The following is a 21,315-nucleotide window of genomic DNA, read 5'->3' on the forward strand; positions in this document are numbered from 1 at the left end:
CTTTTGTTAAGAAGCTGTCTTCAGGATTTCCAAAACAGTGAATCTGAAAGGCTGGGTGAGAGTTAGGTTTAGGGTAAATCTTAAATTCCATTCAGTTCAGCCCCAACTCAAATGACTGATATTCAATGGTGCATCAACAGAGAGAGAGAGAGGGAGGGAGAGAGAGAGAGACTGTATTCCAAACAAGAGAGCTCTTAAATGTGGCTCTTTATTCATTTGTTAACTGCTTCATTCGCTAGGCCTCTGTAGGCCATATTCTAAAATAGAACACAAACAAATTTTCATCCTCTTCTACCAATTAATCCTTTCCAGGCTTTGGTTTGTATTCAATTGCAATTGCTAAAATCCTTTTGTTATTGATTGGAAAGGGCCGCCAGAGTCTATAGCCATTTGTTTTCATCAGACAGTAGTACTTCCACTTTTGGCTTTTTAACATAATTGCTTGCACATTTTCATACTGCCACACATTTGCATTCTCTGAGTGAATCTGGCCGATATAAAAGACACCGTCCTGTCTGCTGCACGCGGATAAGAGGAGGAGTTGCCGTGGCGACTCACCGTGTAGTTGGGGTTGCCAGGTTGGATGCGAAGCTCCGCCAGGATCCAGATCCCGTTGGTGAGCTTGAGGGACTGGTAGAGCATGTCTTGGCCCTCCACGTTCCGCTTGGCAATGGTGTAGATGTTATTGTTCTGCAGTTTCCCTGAAACAGTATCTGAGAGGAGGGCATGACAGGAGGGCAGAAAATCACATCTTCAGACTACATTTTCTGGAATGCTAAATTGTGTGGTGTAGATTTCAAATAAAAGTGATAATATGTAAGCCTTTGACAATAGATTTCACACCACCAATGTCATTAAGGGGCAGTTTAAAAACGTAATCATGCTAGAACTCTAAACACATAAATCACCATGATGGTGTAAAATTGCAGATTTAACAGATGAGCTACGGTAACTCTCAAGGGACACTGAGGAAATATTTGTGGCTTCTCGGTGGTAACTATGGGCTGGCATGTCTACGTGGTCACTGCCTGCCTATCAATGCACCACAAAACTATCTACAACTCTACACTCTGACCAAACAGCTCCTTTCCTGAGGTGAGAGAGCGGCTGTCCCACAGTCCTTTGCGGCAACATGTTGCTGTGACATCGGAACACAATCCTCACAGAGAAATGGGGGACAGAGGAAGCAACGGGGCTGGATGCATGTGAAAAGCAAGACAAAAAAAACACACACAAACATGGAGAGAACCAAACAAGCAAAAGAATCAGACAAACAGCACAGCCACACAAGACAACAGGAAATGGAGGGGTGGAGCGCAGAGATTGCGGAAACCCACGGCGATCACCCCCATGACTGGACGAGTGAACAGGCTTTGGCGGGTGCTTCGCTCTGGAGCACTCGTGACGATGGACTCCTTATCTCGTCGCGATGCAGACCACTCGCTCAATAAGCGGCCAGCCCCAGGCACTGCGCATACAGTATAGCACAATCTGGGGCGTACAAGAGCACCACCAGATCGCGCTTACAACACTCTTCCTGCCAGGCAGACAGTCAGGAGTGTGGGTGGAAAGGAGTATGACTAGAAATAATTCTTGAAAGCGAGAAAAAAATATATATATATTTAAGAGACTTAAAGTTTCAGCAAACATTTTTCAGCGAAAAGGACCTGACTGCACTTCCAGTGGGCCAGTCTGAATCCTCTGGGTCTCTTATCTCTTCTTCCTGCATACATATCGATTGTTTCCTTGTTCAAACTGGACCAGACTGGAGATAGAAGGATTAGCTCCCACTCTCCCATGTCTGCATGCTGGAAGAGTGCACGGAGCACAGCCAGTGCAGGGCTCTTCCGCCCCCGCTCCATGGGAGAGACAATGACTCATTTTCTCTATGAAATGACTGGGAGGGTTTGTTTGTTTGGATCTCCTGAGAGACACTCGGAGAAGAAAGCTATAGCAAAAAGTGTCTGCAGGAGCCAGTCACTGTCAAATCAACTGTACACAAACTCCCCCACCCTCCCCAAGAACAAAGATCATAGCAAATCTGATAACTGAAGTCATAGGGAACATCAATTGTGTGTGTGTGTGTGTGTGTGTGTTGTGTGTCTACGTGCCTGTGTCTGACATCACGGAAAGTCAAGGGGGGGAAAAAAATCAGAGGTTCAAACGCCTTTATTTGTACTGTATGTCTGAAATGTTAAAACAGCAGCAGAGGAAAAGCAGCAATCTGACCATTGAAAGGGCATGCAAACACCACACAAACATCAGAATTGGCACTCGTAAAGGCTTGAGGAGGTCCACCCTGGGCCACAGAGCGGTGCAGGACATAGCCTCGGCCGCTCGTTGGAATGACCCGTGTGTTTATCGGTCCTTCACATGACCATTAAAAGTATTCTGAAGATGTCACTAGTGCTTGTTGCTTATAAAACCATATTTTCAAAAACTGTTAAATTGTTGCACACCGTCTCTTTTAATTGATCCCCAATTGGCAAAGAAAAGCATCTCATTTCCCATTACCAATACCGTAACATCAAATGTGTGGTTTGTCAACAGTGGGCAGCCTTTCTTTTACTATGCAGACTTGCAGAGTTTAGTTACATCTATTTGTGCAGGCATTTTAACATTGTCTGCAGCAGCAGCCCTTGAGACAAAACAATTGGGCAAAACTCAGGGCTGAAAGAGGCTATTCGCCCCAGCGAGGAGGTGAGAGGCTTTGATTCTGATGCTCACGTTCTTTAAGTGGCGACGAGTGGCAGGTGCTATGGCTCCCACCCTCTTGAGCGCACAGAGCCCAGTTTAGAGCGCTCATCTTCTAAATATACCAGCACGCTAGAGTGCTCTGCAGTGCGCCGAGAGGAAGACCTCATCAGCAGCTCAGGCCACTGCGCTGGCAGCAGGGACATCTGTTACATGATGGATGAACTCTGCTGTGCTGGAGCGCACGGTAGGTCGCGCCCTTTTTACCCAAAACTACAGCAGAACATATAGGCATGACAGGCTATTATCCTTTCCTTCCACATATAATAAGACGGAACCACGTTTGTGACTGAGGCTTACCTGCGTTTAAGTGGCATTCTTTGATTTGGTACTGCAGCTCATTCTCGTTGGGGATGTCTTTCCATGTGGCAAGGAACACTTGCCTCTCTGCAGAGAACCGGAAACAGAACCATTTAAATCAGCGTATGAGAGAAAGGGAGCATAGACAACAGGTGAGAGGACTGAAAAGGAAGAGAGAGTGTCTCATGGCGTGCGATGAAAGTTGGGAGGCGTGGTCATACCCATCTTGCCGTCCTCTACGAAGAAGACGCTGAGAGGGATGAGGCCGCTGAAGTAAAAGACGTCGATGTTGTTCTTCACGGCCACCTGTCACACACAAACACACAGTGGCCCACAGATCAGTAGCGCTCAGCATCTCTCTACAGCAGGAGCAGCCCAGGGAACCCACCAGGGCCAGAGCTAGGGCCAGAGCCAGGGCAAAAGCACAAACCCCTCTGCACATCACTGAATGGGAGCACCTCAACCACAACAGCTTTATTTACCCCACACAGCACAGCTCCCCATCACGGCACACACTTGAACACATGACAAGAAGGGAAAGAGAGAAAGAAGAAGTTGGAGGAGGTGTGTCTGTGACTATGTGATGGTGGAGGTGGGGAGAGGGTTGTCATTACTAATGCAGCCCCCCACACACACACACAGAGAGCTGCTGAGCTCCGGCAGACCTGTCACACAGAGAGGCGGCCAGGGACGCTCTGGCCACTTCTGAAAGGACAGTCCAGGCCCTGAGCAGAGTGGACATGTCACCCACGCCACCTGACTGGGGATGAGTCCTGCATACTGAAAGCCGCCCCCCCCCCCCCCCCATCCATCTCCTCAGGGAGCCGAGCTTGGGTGGCCTCAGTCGAGAGCAGCAGGTTTTAAAGGAGCAGTGGAAACACACGCACAAACATGCCTCCATGGCAACATGCCTCCACAGCAACAGTGACAACGCAAATCAGAAGGCATGACTGAAGATTGTGTTCTTCCCCTTGTTGAGTATTTCTCTGTGTTCCAAGCGTGCTGTTTATTTTATTTCAAATTTATTTGAAATAATTTATTTATTCAAATTTATTTGCATTTTTTAGGCCCTGAAAACATTAACAAAAACGAATGCATTCACAATACCAGAGACAATGAATTCTGTTGTTCTTTAAGAATAACATCTTTGTTTAAGGCCTGTTTTTATGTCTGGTTTTTTTTTTATTAATCACTGAAATCTCAGAATCAATTTACTGAAAGAAAATGCAGAAACACGACCATTCACAACATCAGCCTGTGTCACGTCACAGCAGTGTGGCACGTCTTCTGATGCATTCAATCTGTGAATGCCAAATTGGCAGCATACTGTGTCCAAATGTAAGAAATGAAAAAAAGTCTTTCCAGCACAGTTAATTACTGAAAGCTCTGAATTGTAATATCTCTAATTGTCAGAGCTTCAACCAAAACCTTTCGTTTGATCCTAATTAGTCCTTTCTCTCCGCAGAGAGAATTAAACTGATGGACCCTTTAATGCTCCTCTAGTATTGCTCTGCTCCTCTCCAGTGCAGCAGACAGCTCTGCTGGGGAGCATGAGGACTATTCAAATGGAAGTGGCCAACATGAGTGGGAATGCAGAGGACAAAACAAACCAAAACAAAAGCTCTCCATCGCTTTACTACAAGCTATTGATGTGTCTGTACCTTAAACAAATACCTGTAATTGGTCAAGTGTTTGGCAAGCGGCTATTGACTAGCGCGTTGTTCCTGTTTGCACAATGGGCGTCCGTCAATGAGCATGCTGCAGCGTGGCAGTCGGGCACTCAGATTGGTGAGTGGTGAACGAGCTCTACACTGGCGGCCCGTGTGCTGTGAGACTAGGCTTCTTGTCTATGTGCCATCAGGAGTCTAATAAACACACTCAGCTGGAGATGGTTACTGTGGGAAAGCCAGATGCTAGGACTACACCTGCCCTTCACTCACACATGGAGAGAGAGAATGAGAGAGAGAGAGAGAGAGCCTACACCTGCCCTTCACTCACACATGGAGAGAGAGAGAGTGACTACACCTGCCCTTCACTCACACATGGAGAGAGAGAATGAGAGAGAGAGAGAGAGAGCGACTACACCTGCCCTTCACTCACACATGGAGAGAGAGAATGAGAGAGAGAGAGAGCGACTACATCTGCCCTGACTCACAAACGGGGAGAGGGAGAAAGGGAAAGAGAGAGAAAGAGAGAGAATGAGAAAGAGACAGATAGAATGAGAAAAAAAGAGACTAATTCTGCCCTTCACCCACACATGGAGAGAGAGAGAATGGGAGAGAGAGGGAGGGAGAGAGAATGACTACACCTGCCCTGACTCACAAACGGGGAGAGAGAATGAGAAAGAGAGATAGAATGAGAAAGAAAGAAAGACTACACCTGCCCTTCACTCATACATAGGGAGAGAGAGAGAGAGAGAGAACGGGAGAGAGGGGGAAAGAGAGAGTGACTACAACTGCCCTGACTCACAAACAGGGAGAGAGAATGAGAGAGAGAGAGAGAGAGAGAGACAGACTACACCTGCCCTCCTTCATACACAAGGAGAGAGAGGTCAGGGAAAGACAGAGAAAGAGAGTGAGGGAGAAAGAGAGGTAGGAGAACAGGCAGGCAGGCGGTAAGTAAGAGTATGATGGATCATTATGGGATGGCTGTGACTTGGCATGGAAACCGAAGCCACCACTGGATGCAGCCCCAGCGGGAGTCCGTTGCTGACGGGCGCCTGTCTCCCAACACACCTGGCTCCTATCGGCTGGGCATGAGGACTGGCACTGTGCCCTCTCTCATCAGCCAGAACCAGGATGGCTCGTGAATGGTAGCAGTTTATTGAGCTACACAACCTTACAGGCACTAGCACTGAAAGGAGGAAGCTTTGAAAGGCCTATAGAACTGGACAGGACAAGGATGGCTCACTAAATGTACCGGTTTCTTGAGCTATACAAGCTAAGGTGTTACTCACTGCCCAGAGGGCGTAGGAAGGACTACAGAAATGGACAGAGCTAGGATGCTCATGGCAGGGACCACTTTACTGAGCTATAAAAGCTGAGCTGTTAATACTCACTGCCCAGAAGGGACTGCTGAAGGACTAGAGCATTTTGTGGGGCCTAATTAGTGTGGGTGCACTGCTGTGACGGTCACTAATTGCACATTAGAGGACATACCTGCAGGTTGTTGAGAGGGTCCATCTTCATGACGGGGCCGATAGTGTTTAGGGGCAGGGAGATGTCGATACTCTGACTGGGCATCAGGGGAGTGTGCACGGCCAGTGGAGTGGTGGGGATGACTCCAAAACTAAACACACACACACACACACACACACACACACACACACACACACACACACACACACACACACACACACACACACACACACACAAAATCACAAAAAATGTTTCAATCACTCAGGAATGATTTTTTAATTGGCCCTCACTGTGCCACACTGTCCTGTCAATGGCCAAACAAGGACAGTGAGAACAAGTTATGACATTAACATAAACCAGCTACTTATTCAGGCCCTGGGTCTTAGTTGCTTAAGAATCTGGGCTCACCTGTTTTTGTTGAACTGGATGGCGAAGTCGGTCATGTGCTGCAGGGCTTTGTTGGTGAACGTCATGTCCATGTACATGTGGCCCTGGCGGCGGGAGAAGGTGCCGGAAATCTCAAGGCCCTTAGCTTTCACTGCCGGGAGCCAAACCTGCAACACAGAGCAGCGTACCTTCAACAGGATACACACACACACACACACACACACACCTCGCCTGTGGAATCCTGCACACAGCCACAAGCTTTCCAAAGGAATGCTTCATTTATCTGCCATAAATATTTACAGCATTGCACACAGAGGGAGGCCAAGGATACATTTTTAACACGCCGCTGACTAAAAAAAAAACCCAGACAGGAGCTGCTTACTCATAGAAAGCCTAGTGTAGTGCAAAAGGGATTCATCACGCTGAGGGACATTTTTACACAGCTGGCACATGCCAGAGTCAGCAGCGGAAAATAAACCTTGTGTTGGGTGCTGGGAGGCTCCTGACAGAAGCGAAAAGTTCAGTCTCTCGGCAGAGCCTCCTGTGACCCACTTTGCCACAGCCTGGCCACAGGAGTCCACTGCAACTGTTCTTATTAATGGCTCTGTCAACGGCTTAATCCGCCGACACAGTGCGCGGCAGCGGTGGCGGTACGGAGCGGCCGCACGTGCTCAGTACGAGGCCGTGTCGTCAGCGTGGCGGGCGGCTCAATGAATCAGAGGAGACACCCAAACAGCCATTTTTATTATGAGCCAAATTGAATGGCGTTACACATTTCATGCCTGCAGACGGCACTCAATGTGAGACCATTAGCGGCCTGAATACCACTGGCCAGGCTGAAAAACAAACCAGGCGCCATTCTGCTCATGAATACAACTCCTAAAGCAGGCCATTATTGAACTCATCTAAATGTGCCCGAGTGAAGAATGGACAAAGAGATAATCATAATAAAGAGCTAGAAGAAGCCAAATGAGCAGAAGAGTTATTTGCTGGGTGAATGCAGGGCTCGGAGCGCGTGCGTGTGTGTGACTGGACAGCCTCTTGGCTCCCCTATTTTGGAGCTGGTCCAGGCTGTCCATACACCTCCCTGTGCAGAGAGAGAACACATGCTGACCATGCTGGTGAGCACAGCGCAGCACTCGCCACACTCAGCCACCGGGACAACACACGGCTCAGAATGGGATCACCCAATTATAGGACATAATAACAACACATAAATGAAAAATACAAAACAGGCTTTATCATTATGGGAATATGGGAGAATCTCTACATGGGAATATGGGAGAATGATGTGCACTGTGTTATACTGTAGGCATGAACATGCACGCACGCACTGCTGTGTGATGGTGTGAGTAAGGGCACTGGGGATGGGTATTTTTAATGTGTGGTGTCTGTTCATGTCGGGGGATGGGGGGTTGGCAGGTGCTGTTTGGGCTGTGAGGTGAGAGGCTGGCTGGCTGGGTCAGCTGGTTACTTACGGCTTTGGGAGCCACGTATCCACCCGTGGTGATGGCCATGCCCGTCGAGAGCTCAAACAGGTCGTTCAGCCCACTGCTCATGGGAGCGGGGGTGGGCGACGGGGCGAACGTGTTGGGCACGGACGAAGGGATGAAGTTCTGGCCCACCTGTGTCACACACACACACACACACACACACACACACACACAAGAGAGAGAGGGGTGTCAGTGTAGGCTAGGAGTCCTTATAAGGCCGGTGGAACCCTGCTCAGGTTTTGGATCAGTGGCTTTTTCATCCAACTGTGTCAACATCATCAAGCAGGAGTGTCCCCAGGTCCCTTTCTGCTGTCCAGATGATTGAGATACAACACAATTGCAATCACAGAAGAAAATGGGAAAAATGAGAGTGGTCATTCAAGTGGCTCATGCATTTGTGATTGGAAAAAGAGAAAACACACATCAAGCACATAGACGTCATGCAGCAGCAGCAGCAGCAGCAGCAGCCTCCTCTCTCCTCCACTTCCCTTCCAATGGGTGCATCTCCAAATGAGGCGGAAGCACTAATGGTAATAACAGCAGTCACTAACGCCCCCATCAGCAAGGCTGTAGAGTACCAAGCAGATTACTGGAGCTTGCACACACACACAAACACACACACACACACACACACGGACGCGAGTGCGCACACACACACAGGACACACCGACACACACACACACACACACACACACGGGACACACAGACACACACACACAGCCAGTGAGCGTGCAGCAATCCTTGGGTGGCTCTGTGACCCTGTGAGTGAAGCCTTTAAGAGCATGCAATGTGCAGACAGACAATCAGGCAGACAGACAGGCAGGCTGTCAGATAGACAGACAGACAGATGGTCAGGTAGACAGACAGGCAGGCAGGCTGTCAGACAGGTAGGCAGGTAAGTACACAGACACCGAGGGCTCACTTACTGCAGGACTTCCCCCAACACCACCGCCCAGGTCTCCCCCGAGCTATAAAAGAGAAGAGAAAACCCAGGTCCACAACCACATAAATACACAGAGCAGATACAGTAGGCACAGAGAGAGAGAGAAAGTGTGGTGTGGGGGGGGGGTAAGGAGGAAGGGAGAGAGAAAGAAAGAGAGAGATAGAGAGAGAGAGAGAGAGAGATAGAGAAAGGGAATATGAGAGAATGGGGATATAGAGAGGCAGAGAGGGGAAAAAAGAGAGAAAAAAGTGGGAGAGAAGAAAAGAGAGAGATGGAGAGCAGAGTGAACAGGTAGGGCATGAGGTGCAGAAGAGAATTAGAGAAAAGAGGCAAAAAGAGGAGGGCACCTAGTGTCCTAGGCCCCGTCAGGAACAGTCCAACCTCCACTCTAACCATTCAGCAGATTACCTTTCATTTCAATCCATCAGTTAAATGAATGAACAAATAAAACCTTCATAAAAAATAAAATAAAAAGAACATTTGAATTTCCCAGCAGTCATCATTTTTAAATATTCTGTATCAATATTTAAGTGTAAGTAATGAGTACACGGCTGATTATTTAGGGCTGATAATTAAATCACACTTGTGATTCACATCTCATAGGCGGCCAATTTCTTCACTCTGCAAACTGCAAATTCATCACAGTGACAGCAATCACAACACTACAAAACAGTTTAAAAAAAAAAAAAAAAAAAAAAAAAGGCTCATTGATGGAGTCAGAAATCTCACCATCATTTTTTAAGCCGCTCTGTGTCTAGCTGTCCTGGAACTCTCGAAGCCTGGAGCACGAAAACCAATTGAGATTGACCTGAACAATGGTATCTGGGCAGCCCAAAATAATATGCCCCGTCCACCCTTCATGGTTAGTTAGTGTCGTGGGCCTAAACAAAGGGACATGTAACGACTTTCAATATTTCAGTGGTTCCCTTTGAACCTCAATCAGCAGAGCCGAGAGCTTGAAGGGCAGGGAATGGATTTTGAGTTAGCGTGGGCAAATTATTATTACACAACGTCCACCACTGGAATGTGTCGTTCCAGTGGACCAACCCTGCTGTCAATGACATCTTCAACAGAGCATCTGGTCAGAAGAGCCCATTGATGAGATTGATCGATTGATTGATAGATTGATGAGATTCCACAGGCTTGTTACCATGTCCTAGGCTTTGTCTCCCCCACCACACTTGTTCATCTCTGCAGTGAGCAGCACACCTAGACTGATGTTCTTGTGTGCAACTAAACAAGCACTTGACAATACAAGTCCTTTAGGACACGATGAAAATGCTGTCCTTGCCTCTGCGACAAGCTTGGCAGAGCACCAAGCCTTCTGGCTCCAAGGGCTGGGTTGCTGTCTAACAAAAGCTCCTCAGACAGGAACAGAGGTCACATGGGGACCAGGCCAGCAGCATGCTAATGTGAACAGAGTCTGTGACCCCAACAATTCCAATTATTTCTAGAGAGTTGTGTCAACTGGAATTGTGATCTTACTTAAACCTGTAACCTCACTATGAGGCAATAAGGGGCTATGGAGACCTTCCTGTATATGTCTTTACAAATATGCCATAAAAAAACAGAAACACAAAAACTAAATAACACTAATTACAACATAAATCATCAATAAAATATCACCAGAATTATAATTAAGCGATATTGTTGAATGGCAGTTGCCCATGGGAAGACGACACATTACTGTTCCTTTGTGTCCTTAAGGTCACACAGGTCTTCCAATTGAACAGTGACAGACAGGTGACCTAACGTGTGAGCACAGTAGCCACTGCGGGCATGTCAGGGTCTGTTTTCTGTCTGGAGGAGGATGGCTGTGAGAAGCCGGCACAGACCGCTGACTCAACACTGTCCTGCCTCATACATCACTGGCCTGACCTTGGCTGACAACAACTCAGCCACCGCTGTGCTGCGCTCCCAACCTCCCCACCGCATCACTCACAGAGTGCGCACTACACACACACACACCCTCATCCCAAGTCTCTATTCACGTGAGTGTGTCATTCCACGCCAGTGTACAGTACGCTATGGTATTTGGTAGACACTTAACTTCAAAGCCACTTACAAAACCGATTTGGGGAGAAAAAAAAAACATTCGGAAATTAGAATATTGACAACATAAAAATAAAGCGTTAAGTTTGTCAATGAGTTTAATTCCCTTCCTTCTTCCCTCTTCTCACACTGCCTACTGCATACTGCCTTGTGCTTATTGAGTTTTCCGCATAATGTCAAAACAGAAATCTATACAACACTCAGCCCAAGGGAGGATTTTTCTGTCCAGTTGAAGCTTGGCAATTCAGCAGATTGGCAAAATGCTGGGGTACGTTTTTTGCCTTGAGGGGTGATCAGCAAATTTTATTCCAAACACTGATTTTTTTGTGAATGCCAATAGAGACCAATTAGAGAAACGGTTTTACTTAGATAGGGCTGTAACAGTCAAGGTCAAGACGAACCACCGGTGCTTCAACATAAACTTCTGAAGTTTACACCTACTGTTAACAACAAATCCCCTCATATCTTCTCAATCCTCTCATATTTGCCAATTTCCTGCAGAGTGGCTTTCACACAGTGCTTTCTTGCCATCCACACACCATCAATAGAGCTTTCTCCACTCATACAGTTACCTCCAGCAACAAACATTAAATCTCTGAATGTTTTCGTTGGAGTGAATATGCATATCACCTAGGCAACAGCTGTGCCAGCAGCCTGGCAGAGCGCCAGCCAGCTCATGTGTTTAACATAGTTCCAGTCTGGAGGCGAACAACAGCACCTAGTGCTAACACCATGTCAACAATGGCCCACAATGCCCACTCTGCAGCTCTGTTGTCAAGGGGTCCAATCAGGAGCACTGAGGGTCAGACCAGGGGGTGAAGACCAGTGGCAAGTGAAGTAGCCTACACATTTGAAACACTGGGGCTAACACTGAACAAGTCTGACCAGTGTTCTGAAGTGCACTTCCAAATGTTCTTGTGTGGTGTCATGTGTGCTGTGTGTGTGTGGTGTGGTGTGTGGTGTGTGGTGTGTGTGTGTGTGTGTGTGTGTGTGTGTGTGTGTGGTGTGTGTGTGTGTGTGTGTGTGTGTGTGTGTGTGTGTGTGTGTGTGTGTGTGTGTGTGTGTGTGTGTGTGTCTACACGCTATGCTCCTGGTGAGGGCAAGCTGGTTCACAGTGAGAGGGCCTCCAGGCTGCGACAGACAGACCGTGATAGAGCTGCTGATGGCAAACTGCACAGCACATGAGGGCCATCTGTGCGGCCCTGATAACACCACTGTGCCTGGGTATAGGAACAGCACTGCAACAACATCACTACAGTGAGGCTGGAGATAATATGGCCATGCTACATTTATGGTACCATTCCTCAACAAGCTGCTAATGACCTGCACTAAACACAGCAAAGCCAGCGGGAGACTGCTTCAGGTATGTGTGTGTGTGTGTGTGTGTGTGTGTGTGTTTTGGGGGCAATATATGTGTACTTGAAAGTTTGAGCCAAAGCTAACCTTGTTTTGAGAAAAATAATCTAATTTTATGTTCCCCCAAAAAGTACACCTTGAGGACTGTAGGGCAGTTAAAGGCTCTAGGGGTCAAATTCTCCTCTTCTTGCACTGACAGGGCAGGCGCATAAAAACCGGACCATGAAGACAGGGATTTCAACAATATGTGGTTTAGTACAAGACATTTCAACAAGACAAATGGGGGTCCTGTTAGCAAAAGAGGTTTCCACAGAAGCCTTCTCTTCATCACTGTACACAACCATCGCTACACCATCATTAAATATCGTTAATTAATATAGACAGCACATTACGCTTTTGCTCCTTTTACAGTGATTGCACTGATAGCATTCACATTCTGAAAGTATAATCATCAATACTGATATCTAATGGAACCTTCTGGTATTTTTTGTTCCATTTCTGCTTGCAGTTTGAATTCCTCTAAACATCTCAAGCTGGGACAGGATATTTAACTAAAAGGATGAATCCCACTCCTCCTAATGATGCTCAGTGATGAGATGACAGGACATACAGATCAGCAGCACACAATCTGACATCATCAGAACAGTCATGACTCCTTCACTTAGGTCTTGACATCTTCCAGACTATAGAGATGTTAACAGCTTTCCTAAAATGTCAGTAAGAGTACCTTTAAGACTAGAGATGTTAACAGCTTTCCTAACATGTCAGTAAGAGTACCTTTAAGACTAGAGATGTTAACAACTTTCCTAACATGTCAGTAAGAGTACCTTTAAGACTAGAGATGCTAACAGCTTTCCTAAAATGTCAGTAAGAGTACCTTTAAGACTAGAGATTTTAACAGATTTCCTAACATGTCTGTAAGAATACCTTTAAGTGGATGCCCATGAAATTGCAACTTCCCCATATCCCTCTGCAGCATTGTCAGCTATCAGTACAGTAGTGCTGGTAAGAGTGGCACAAGGCCACCACAGTCTTTTCCAAATGTTTGGGCATCCTCTGTAATGTGTTCGATTGGAAGGTTTACAGTTTACCCTCAGGACAGGAGGGACACAGAACCCAAAAGAGCACACACACACACCCCTCTCCCCTCTCCTCACCTCTCTTCTCCTCTCCTCCAGTGTCCTCATTAAAATAAGAGTTGGAGAGTTGATCTACATGGCACAGGGCAAATGAGGTGTCCACCCTGCCAGGGGTGAGTGGCGGGGTCGGGTGAGTGGGTGGGGGTGGGGGTCACTCACCAGACTGTCCAGACCTCCACCGAGCAGGTCCACGGCCCCCATCTGCATGGAGGACACCTGGGGCACGTTGACTGGGGGGCCCAGGTCAAGGTTCAGGAGGTCACCAAGGAGGTCGCCTTGTGAGGGGATGACCTGAGGCTGGTCAATGGGGGCGGCAGGGCTGGCGCTCACTGGGCTCTCGCCGGTGTCGATGCTGTAAGGCGGGTGGGGGGGGGCATATGGTTAAAGGGAACCAGAGGCACAACAAGAAAAAATGGTGTGTGCACTTTCTGACTGATTTGCATGTTGCCCACATTCAGCTCTTCAGTTACTTGTATGCCTCACAATACCTGAGACAGTTCAGACGCCACAACGGCAAGATGTCCACTATCTCCTGCTGTTAAGTATTCTTTGACTTTTTAATCACAGTTATAATGTTGATGCTGCAGGGAGGGACCATCTGGTAAGGAAGCTCCGCAACCACCATAAAAATCGCCTGCATCGTTTGCATTGTGCTTACTGATTTGCAAGATGCTGATGTGCGCTTCAATTACTTGCAAACTATGTTTACCTTTTAAACACCACTGAGGCTATGCAGATGTGAAATCTGAATGTTTCTTCTACTTTCCACAAGAAACTATTGTGTAGCTTTTGGTGGTGGTTACTAGTGTGGTCCCCCCATCCATGTGACGCGCTTTGAGTATCGAGAAAAGCGCTATATAAATGTAATGTGTTGTTGTTGTTGTTGTTTTCAATCACACAGACAATATTCACTTCAGAAAAGACAGACGAGAAGCTAATGAAAAATAAATAAGGTCAAACTGTGGTCAGGTTGCGGGAGCGGAGCCTTGCCTGCCGTGCTGGATGGGCAGGTGTTTGCGGTGGATCCCGTGGCTGCCCTCCACGAAGGCGTTGGGCGGCTTGTGGTAGACGGACGCCAGCGAGCCGATGTGACAGATGAGCTCGTCCAGCAGCGTGGGCTCGATCAGGTCGGTCTCCTCGGAGATCAGCGGCTTCTCGGAGAGCACCACCTCCTTGGCCGTCACGGGGTCCGTTGACAGGAGACGCCAGTAGATGTAACCACGGTCACGCAGGTCAGGGTTGTCGGAGTCCTGCGGGGAAGTCCAAAACGTGTCACAACAGCAGGAAATCTACAGTCACTACGCAGCAGGTTGACATACACATCTGCAGAATTACAGGTTAAGTCAAATTAAGCTTATTCATGTAGCATGTTTTTCATTAATATGACCAGTACAGACTCGTATGAACTTATGATGGAATCTACACAATTACTGATAGAAGGGGCGGATTTTACTTGATTTGACTAAATATAAATTAATAGAAATGATAACTTGTAAGATCATCTATTCCACTCCACTCTACAAATGCACTGACAGAGCGAGTAGATATATTGTTGTATGGGCGTGTCCTGTTGAGGGTGCGTAGCGTACCTGTGTGGCCAGGCTGAGGACCTGCTGCACCAGCTCCTGCGTCTCTGAGGGCTTCTTCAGGAAGAGCTTCACAATGGCTGTCAGCAGAGTCAGCTGCACCTGAAGAGTGGAAGCGAAACACCCACGCATGAGCCATTTCAGCCTGACCGCTCACTCACCTCAATTCTATTTCCACAAGGCCTCGTGACAAGGTGCTTTAGGAGGAACTAAGGTCGGCATGGCAGCCGCCGGGGGAACATATAGTTCCTTTTAGCACTCAGGCAGGGGGAAAGTTCCTGTTGATGTGGCTGACCTGTGTACTCTCGTCATGGAAACCCTCCAGGAAGCTCTCCAGGAGCTCGTCGGCGTTGTCGATCCTCTCGGCGTACTCGCCCACGATCCAGATCATGGCAGCACGAGCATCTGGCTCGTCCAGGGAGTCGAGGTTCTCACAGAGGGTGGCGATGATGCTCTCATACCTGCAAGACAAACACAAAACAGGACATCGTCACATGCTGTAATGTAGCTTAAAAAAAGACAAACTTACTTTGCTTAAAAAAAATGACTGCAGGAGTCATACTCGATATTTTACAAAAAAGTATGACTACAGTGAAATCAATTATCTTGATATGGGCAATGGTCACTGACTTGTTGGGGTACTTGCGGAAAATGTCCCTGATGACAACAATGGCCTCCTGGACCACATAGTTGACCTTGGTCTGGATGAGGTCCAGCAGAGTGCTCACACAGCGCTCAGCAGATTGCTATTGACCAACACACAACAATTAGGACACGAGACTACACAGGGAGTAGAACATATTAAAACATCTAGCAAGTAGAAACGTGAGTAATTGTTAATGCTTTTATCAGCCTTTCGCATGATAGTGCTGTCTACTGGTGCGCAGTTGTAATCCTGCAGTTCTACACACACTACCAAGGAATGTTTGAGGATAATGAAGGACATAGCTGTGGGAAGTAAAGCGATTGGAGAAATGGACAACTGACCACCATGTGTCTCACCTCCACTTTGATGGCACAGCGCCCAATGGCCCTCACAGCCTTGCGGACAAAGTCCACGTCCACCTCGGTAGCGTACTCCTTCAGCTCAGCCAGGACCTGTGTGTGTGTGTGTGTGTGTGTGTGTGTGTGTGTGTGTGTGGGTAGGAAGGTGGGACAGGCAGCACACAATGGATTTACAACAACAAACAGACTGTGTGTTTGCTAAAGGGGCCTTTCTCGCATGCTGTCTCAAGAGGATCTGAATAAATAAGAGACTAGGCAGTAATAGCTAAATGCCTGACCCGGAGTTGTGTCCAAATTACTATGGAGGACAGCCTGCGCTCCGAGAGCCAAAGGGCCTGTCTGAGCATGTCTGCCACTTGGGCTCTGCCATCTGTGAATTAGGTGAGCCCTAACACCTGACATAAACAGAGTGGACAAAGTAAACTGAAAGAATTGTGCAAGAGATGGGAGCACAGAATACAAAAGCACAGTGCCTCTAGGGATAGCAATGTGTGCTAGCTGCCAGACAGGCTGCATTGTGGATGGATTTCTGGTGCAATTCTAGTGCAGTCAGTACCTGGGCAATGTTGGCCTGGGAGGCCAGTCGAATCATGATGTCCAACTTCTCCAGCTTCACATAGATGGGATCATTGTACTTGACAAAGAACACCTTGATTTCCTGCTTCAAGATCTCAGGCCTGGATATTAAGAGGGAGTGGGATGGAGCCGTTTAATATGGTGGAGCCGTTTGACATTAATACTCAGTCTATAAAATCTTGTATTACATGATTTAACAGAAAAAGCAAAGGGCACAATTAGGGCCAAACTACTTGAGTGGTTTAACTAAAAGTTGTACCCCACTGTGACTACTAAAATGAGAAGTACTAAGCCATATTATGTATTGTAAAGAGTATATATACTTATAAAGAGTATATATACTTATCCTGCTGGGAATGACTAAAACCAGTCAAAAGAGCACACAGCTCAAGGACACTCTTCTCACCCACCAAACATCCACATGATCCTGTGATTCCGCATCACGCGGCTGCTGAACTGACCTTTTCTGCACAATGAGGTTGATGTTCCGGAGTGCCACGTACTGCACCTCGGGCTCCCCGGAGAGGAGGGTGACCAGAGGTGGGGACAGCTTCTTCAGCAGTGTGTTGTAGTAGTCCGACTCCTTGGGCAGGAGCTCCAGGAACTTCATGAGCACCTTCACTGCAGACAACACCACGGCCGAGTTGGCATGGGACAGCCGCGGCGTGACGCGCTCACAGATGCTGAGGAAGAAGAGCAGGGAGCAGTCAGAGAGGGTGCCAGAGTCTCCAAGGGAGAGTCTTCAACATTTAACTATGTTCTGGAATGTTCTACGTCTGTTCTGACAAGGCTGCAGTTCTTTAGCCTTAATTCCTTCAAATCACAATTAATAAAAATGTGTAAGATGAAAAAAATATAAAACATCAATAGCATTCAATTTGTGGAAAAATATTAGATTTGAAGCAGCAACAGTCTAAAATCAGCAAGATATCTACCTAAAATCATGCTAAAAAATGCATGCAAAATTTAATTTGAAGTAAGCCTAAAAAGGCTAATTGCAACATAGTGTCAACTCGTTCACCTAATTGCATAGCTTCACAGATGAAGGACGTGTGCCTTTACTTTCCCTTTTTTCTCAAGCATAAGGTCGGTCTGCCCCCTTGTGGCGAGCCATGGAGCGTGTCATCGCCCACCCCTACTCACCTCTGGGCCTCGCGCTCGTCTTTGGGGTTGTAGTTGGACAGGCAGTCCAGGATGAAGATCTGGCCCCACTCGGTGCACTCGTTGAGGGCGGTGAGCAGCTTGTTGATGTTCTGCGGGTTTAGGTCCAGCAGGTTGCTGTTGGGATGGGACTCACTGATCTCCGAAAGGGCTGCCACGGCATTGGCCACCACCTGAGTGGAGGGGTCAGTGTGTGTGTGTGTGTATGTGTATGTGTGTGTGTGTGTGTGTGAGAGAGAGAGAGAAACAGAGGATAGAGAGAGGGATAGAGAGCATGAGAGAGAGGAGGGGGGGTGAAGATGAAGAAAAGAAGATGGCCTCTTGTAAAAAAAGCCCTTTTGAAGTGATCTATATATATAAAAAAAACTGCACCACATATTAACTGCTCTAGCAGATTACACTGCACTGCGAACCATCATAATATGAGCACCAGTCAACACACTCAAGTGATCAAAGGAGCAGCCAAAGCGTGTTTACCATGGGGTTGGAATCAGCGATGAGGTCCCTCAGGGAGTCCAGGAAACCCTGGTCCTCCACCATCTGGGCATTGATGTCATGAAGTTTGGCCACGCACACGGCCGCAGTCTTCCTCACGTAAGGGTCCTCGTCCTTCAGACACTTCCGCAGGGGCTCGCACAGGTACTCGGTGATCTTGTCCACGCGGATGCAGCCCATGGTGCGCACGGCCAGAGCCCGGATCAGAGGGTTGGGATCCTCGCAGTCCTGTTGTCCAACACCATTCAGAAATACCATTTAAGAACATGCAGGGAGGCCCAGTTCAGTAGCTTTTAGATTTTTTAGAACACCACTGGCTATTGACAGTTACAGATGCATCACCATCATCATACATTAACTGTGACCACATTCTAACATGTTTAGTTTCATTTCTGCCCTGATACACTTCAGTTAAGGCTTAACACAAGGCAGGATTACTTGGCTCAAGGACATTAATTTGTTCAGAGTGAACAATGAAGGTCCTTCACTGAGAACCTGGTTAGATGTCAAAATCTAACAACAGCAGCCAAAGTGTTGTTACTGCCATTAACTCTCAGACTTTTTGAAATAATCATAAGAAACTATAACACCTTAACATGATCTTAGGTAAAAATATAAAGATGTCTTGCCTTAACAAAGCTGTTGACAGCCATGATGGCCATATCTGGCTGACTCTTGGCATAGTTCATCAGGTACAGATAAACAAGCTTCTTTAGCTCCAGGTTATCAGTCTGCATACAGTTCACCACATCTGGGAAAAGAGAGCTGGCAAGCAAAACGAGGCAAAAGGCTAGTCAAGGTGAGCAAAACTTAATTTAGAGTTAAGGACGCTTACTCATCTGATGATGATAGGCAAAGGCAGAGACCCAAAACAAAACAATTATGATAATACAATGTGCAATCTTAATGTCCATTTAACGCCTCAAGGAACAGCAGTGATTCATTAAGTGATTCCACTAACTCAAAAGCATTAATAAAACCTTGAAACGTTTTATTGTCTTGGAAACATAGAAATGTTTCATTTGCATGCGCCTCTGGTACAGTCTAAATGTTTTTGCAGGACCATGAAACAGAAACTATGTTAAAAGGGGCTGTATATTCTTTTAGATAAAATTAAAGCGGTTACTGGAATAAGACACAGATTTATTTCTTTTGTAAGATAATGGCAAAAAAGTCTTGTTTTTTTGTGTGACAATGTTGATGAATTACACTCGATTTATATTAAACATAGATAATATTACACAAAGATACCTTCTGAATAGGTAAATGAGCATATGCCTGCTGTAAATCTTCATACCTCACGTCTTTTCCTACGGTCATGGCTGCAATTACTTTCTTCACAGCCTCCTTCCTCTTCTCCTTCTTCTCATTGTTCAGTTCAGCCTTCAGTTCAAAGATTTCACCTGAAACACAAAAACACTATGTTATTTGCATACCGTAGTTTGGCAATGTGACAAAAAAAATATTATACAGTTCTGTTGTATTTGTACTCACCTTTTTTGTTAGTTGTAAAATACTTTGAGTCAGTCATCTTGGCAGTTCTTCAAATCTATATAAAAACCATATGACCTGTTAATTTAAACTTGCAATGTCTTTTGTCTACATAGACAGATTGAGTCACTTGATTGTAACATTATTCATTATACCTGCCATAGAGACATGGTCATAGATACATAGAGATACACTTTAAAATCGAAAGATGGCAAATATTTTCACTGGCTTTTGATTATAGTCCAATCATAAAATCACAGTCAGTGGTTTTCATTGAGGAAAAAATTAAATGTTCCTAGACCCAATATAATTAAATTATTATCGCAATACAACACGAATTGGCATAATCATTGGCACAGACATGTAAACAAACACATGTAGAGGGTTCAACGGGGAAACAAGGTGTCTGAAGTGCTCATTCGTATTAGGGGAATATATTTTCTTGCCTTCCGTGCTACATCATGTGGCCTAATGATGCATTTCCGTGTATTTCAAAACAAAAAACGACCTATTTCATCTTTAACTGCAGAACACCTACAGCTCAACTAGATGACGTTGTCGGATGTAAAGAAGTACATCATCGGTCGTGATGAAAGCTACCTGCTTAACTGCTGCATGTTATCCAGATGTTTTTCACCACCATACCTCCTACTAGACAAGCCTTGCAATTTGAAATCAAATATTATAACGTTGCCTAATGAGCAAATTAGGGGGACATGAACCTGATGGCAGGCTCTACTGTCAACTGAATCCATCCTGGTCTGTCTATGTCGCCATGAACATGAATTGACCTCAGAAAAGCTAACATCATCTAGCTAATACAATTAGTTAGCCTTCGCCTGCTTAGCCTATCCCGAGTATCCTGATATCTGGCAGGGCTAACGTTACTTATACCATCTAGATAATGGTAATGGGACTGTTTTCATTGATGAAATTGTAGTTAAGTAAATACAATATGTTAATGTGAAAAGACGTCATTCAACATGACCATCGAAAGCAGGTTTAGGGTGTGACCCTTCAACAGCTGATGGTGTATTGTAGCCGACTGCCTGTGTTAGCTATGAAAGCTAAATATGAGCTAGCTATCCCAAGCTAGCATTTTGACTGGCGAAAGTTAGCCAGCTGGCTAGTCAACTACCTTGACCAAGATCTTTTAAGATAGTCGATTAAACGCAATATATCGAAGTCAACATTCTTACATGCTTTGTTGAGACGGTAGTCGAAAACCTCGAGAAGTGTAACCTATGTTCGTCACAGCAGTTTGACAGAGGATGCTTTTGCCTCCTTTGACTGTAGCTGCAAGGTTAGCCGTGGAAGATGGAATGCTGTAGAAAAAACAGAAGAGGAAAATGGTCAAGAGTAGTGGCGGAGAGCATAAAAGGTAACAACGGAAATGTGAATTTGCAAACAGGAAAAGAGCAATACGGACGGTATTCTAGG

The 21,315-nt window shown here is 46.4% G+C and overlaps 1 protein-coding gene and 1 long non-coding RNA gene across 7 annotated transcripts in view; one reads left to right on the forward strand and one right to left on the reverse strand.

Annotated features, from left to right (window-relative positions):
* The window catches only part of ap2b1 (adaptor related protein complex 2 subunit beta 1), a 26,185-nt gene extending 4,973 nt beyond the window's left edge, over positions 1–21,212 (reverse strand). The window contains exons 1-22 of one of the 5 annotated variants that reach the window (XM_048270031.1): positions 21,075–21,200; positions 19,879–19,933; positions 19,682–19,787; positions 19,014–19,149; positions 18,367–18,612; positions 17,872–18,062; positions 17,190–17,411; positions 16,709–16,829; positions 16,150–16,245; positions 15,778–15,893; positions 15,443–15,608; positions 15,151–15,249; positions 14,552–14,811; positions 13,721–13,913; positions 8,998–9,039; positions 8,057–8,203; positions 6,600–6,745; positions 6,213–6,342; positions 3,276–3,360; positions 3,055–3,141; positions 2,112–2,117; positions 559–713 (exon numbers count right to left, since the gene is read on the reverse strand). In XM_048270031.1, the coding sequence (XP_048125988.1) occupies positions 559–713; positions 2,112–2,117; positions 3,055–3,141; positions 3,276–3,360; positions 6,213–6,342; positions 6,600–6,745; positions 8,057–8,203; positions 8,998–9,039; positions 13,721–13,913; positions 14,552–14,811; positions 15,151–15,249; positions 15,443–15,608; positions 15,778–15,893; positions 16,150–16,245; positions 16,709–16,829; positions 17,190–17,411; positions 17,872–18,062; positions 18,367–18,612; positions 19,014–19,149; positions 19,682–19,787; positions 19,879–19,915 (2,787 nt within the window). In that variant the 5' untranslated portion in view covers positions 19,916–19,933; positions 21,075–21,200. Of the gene's footprint in view, positions 1–558; positions 714–2,111; positions 2,118–3,054; positions 3,142–3,275; positions 3,361–6,212; positions 6,343–6,599; positions 6,746–8,056; positions 8,204–8,997; positions 9,040–13,720; positions 13,914–14,551; positions 14,812–15,150; positions 15,250–15,442; positions 15,609–15,777; positions 15,894–16,149; positions 16,246–16,708; positions 16,830–17,189; positions 17,412–17,871; positions 18,063–18,366; positions 18,613–19,013; positions 19,150–19,681; positions 19,790–19,878; positions 19,934–21,074 lie in introns of those variants that run through there. The other 4 variants (XM_048270048.1, XM_048270040.1, XM_048270065.1 and 1 more) reach the window with 4 other exon arrangements.
* On the forward strand, positions 12,196–14,524 carry LOC125311769. 2 transcript variants are annotated; one of them, XR_007196523.1, is made up of 4 exons: positions 12,196–12,429; positions 12,622–12,725; positions 12,931–13,674; positions 14,020–14,524. It is a non-coding gene; the product is annotated as an uncharacterized LOC125311769 (long non-coding RNA). The 2 variants fall into 2 exon arrangements; XR_007196522.1 differs by lacking the exon at positions 12,622–12,725.
* Positions 21,213–21,315: the final 103 nt, after the last annotated feature.

This window comes from Alosa alosa, chromosome 2, assembly GCF_017589495.1.
Source record: "Alosa alosa isolate M-15738 ecotype Scorff River chromosome 2, AALO_Geno_1.1, whole genome shotgun sequence".
NCBI classification, from domain to species: Eukaryota; Metazoa; Chordata; class Actinopteri; order Clupeiformes; family Clupeidae; genus Alosa; species Alosa alosa.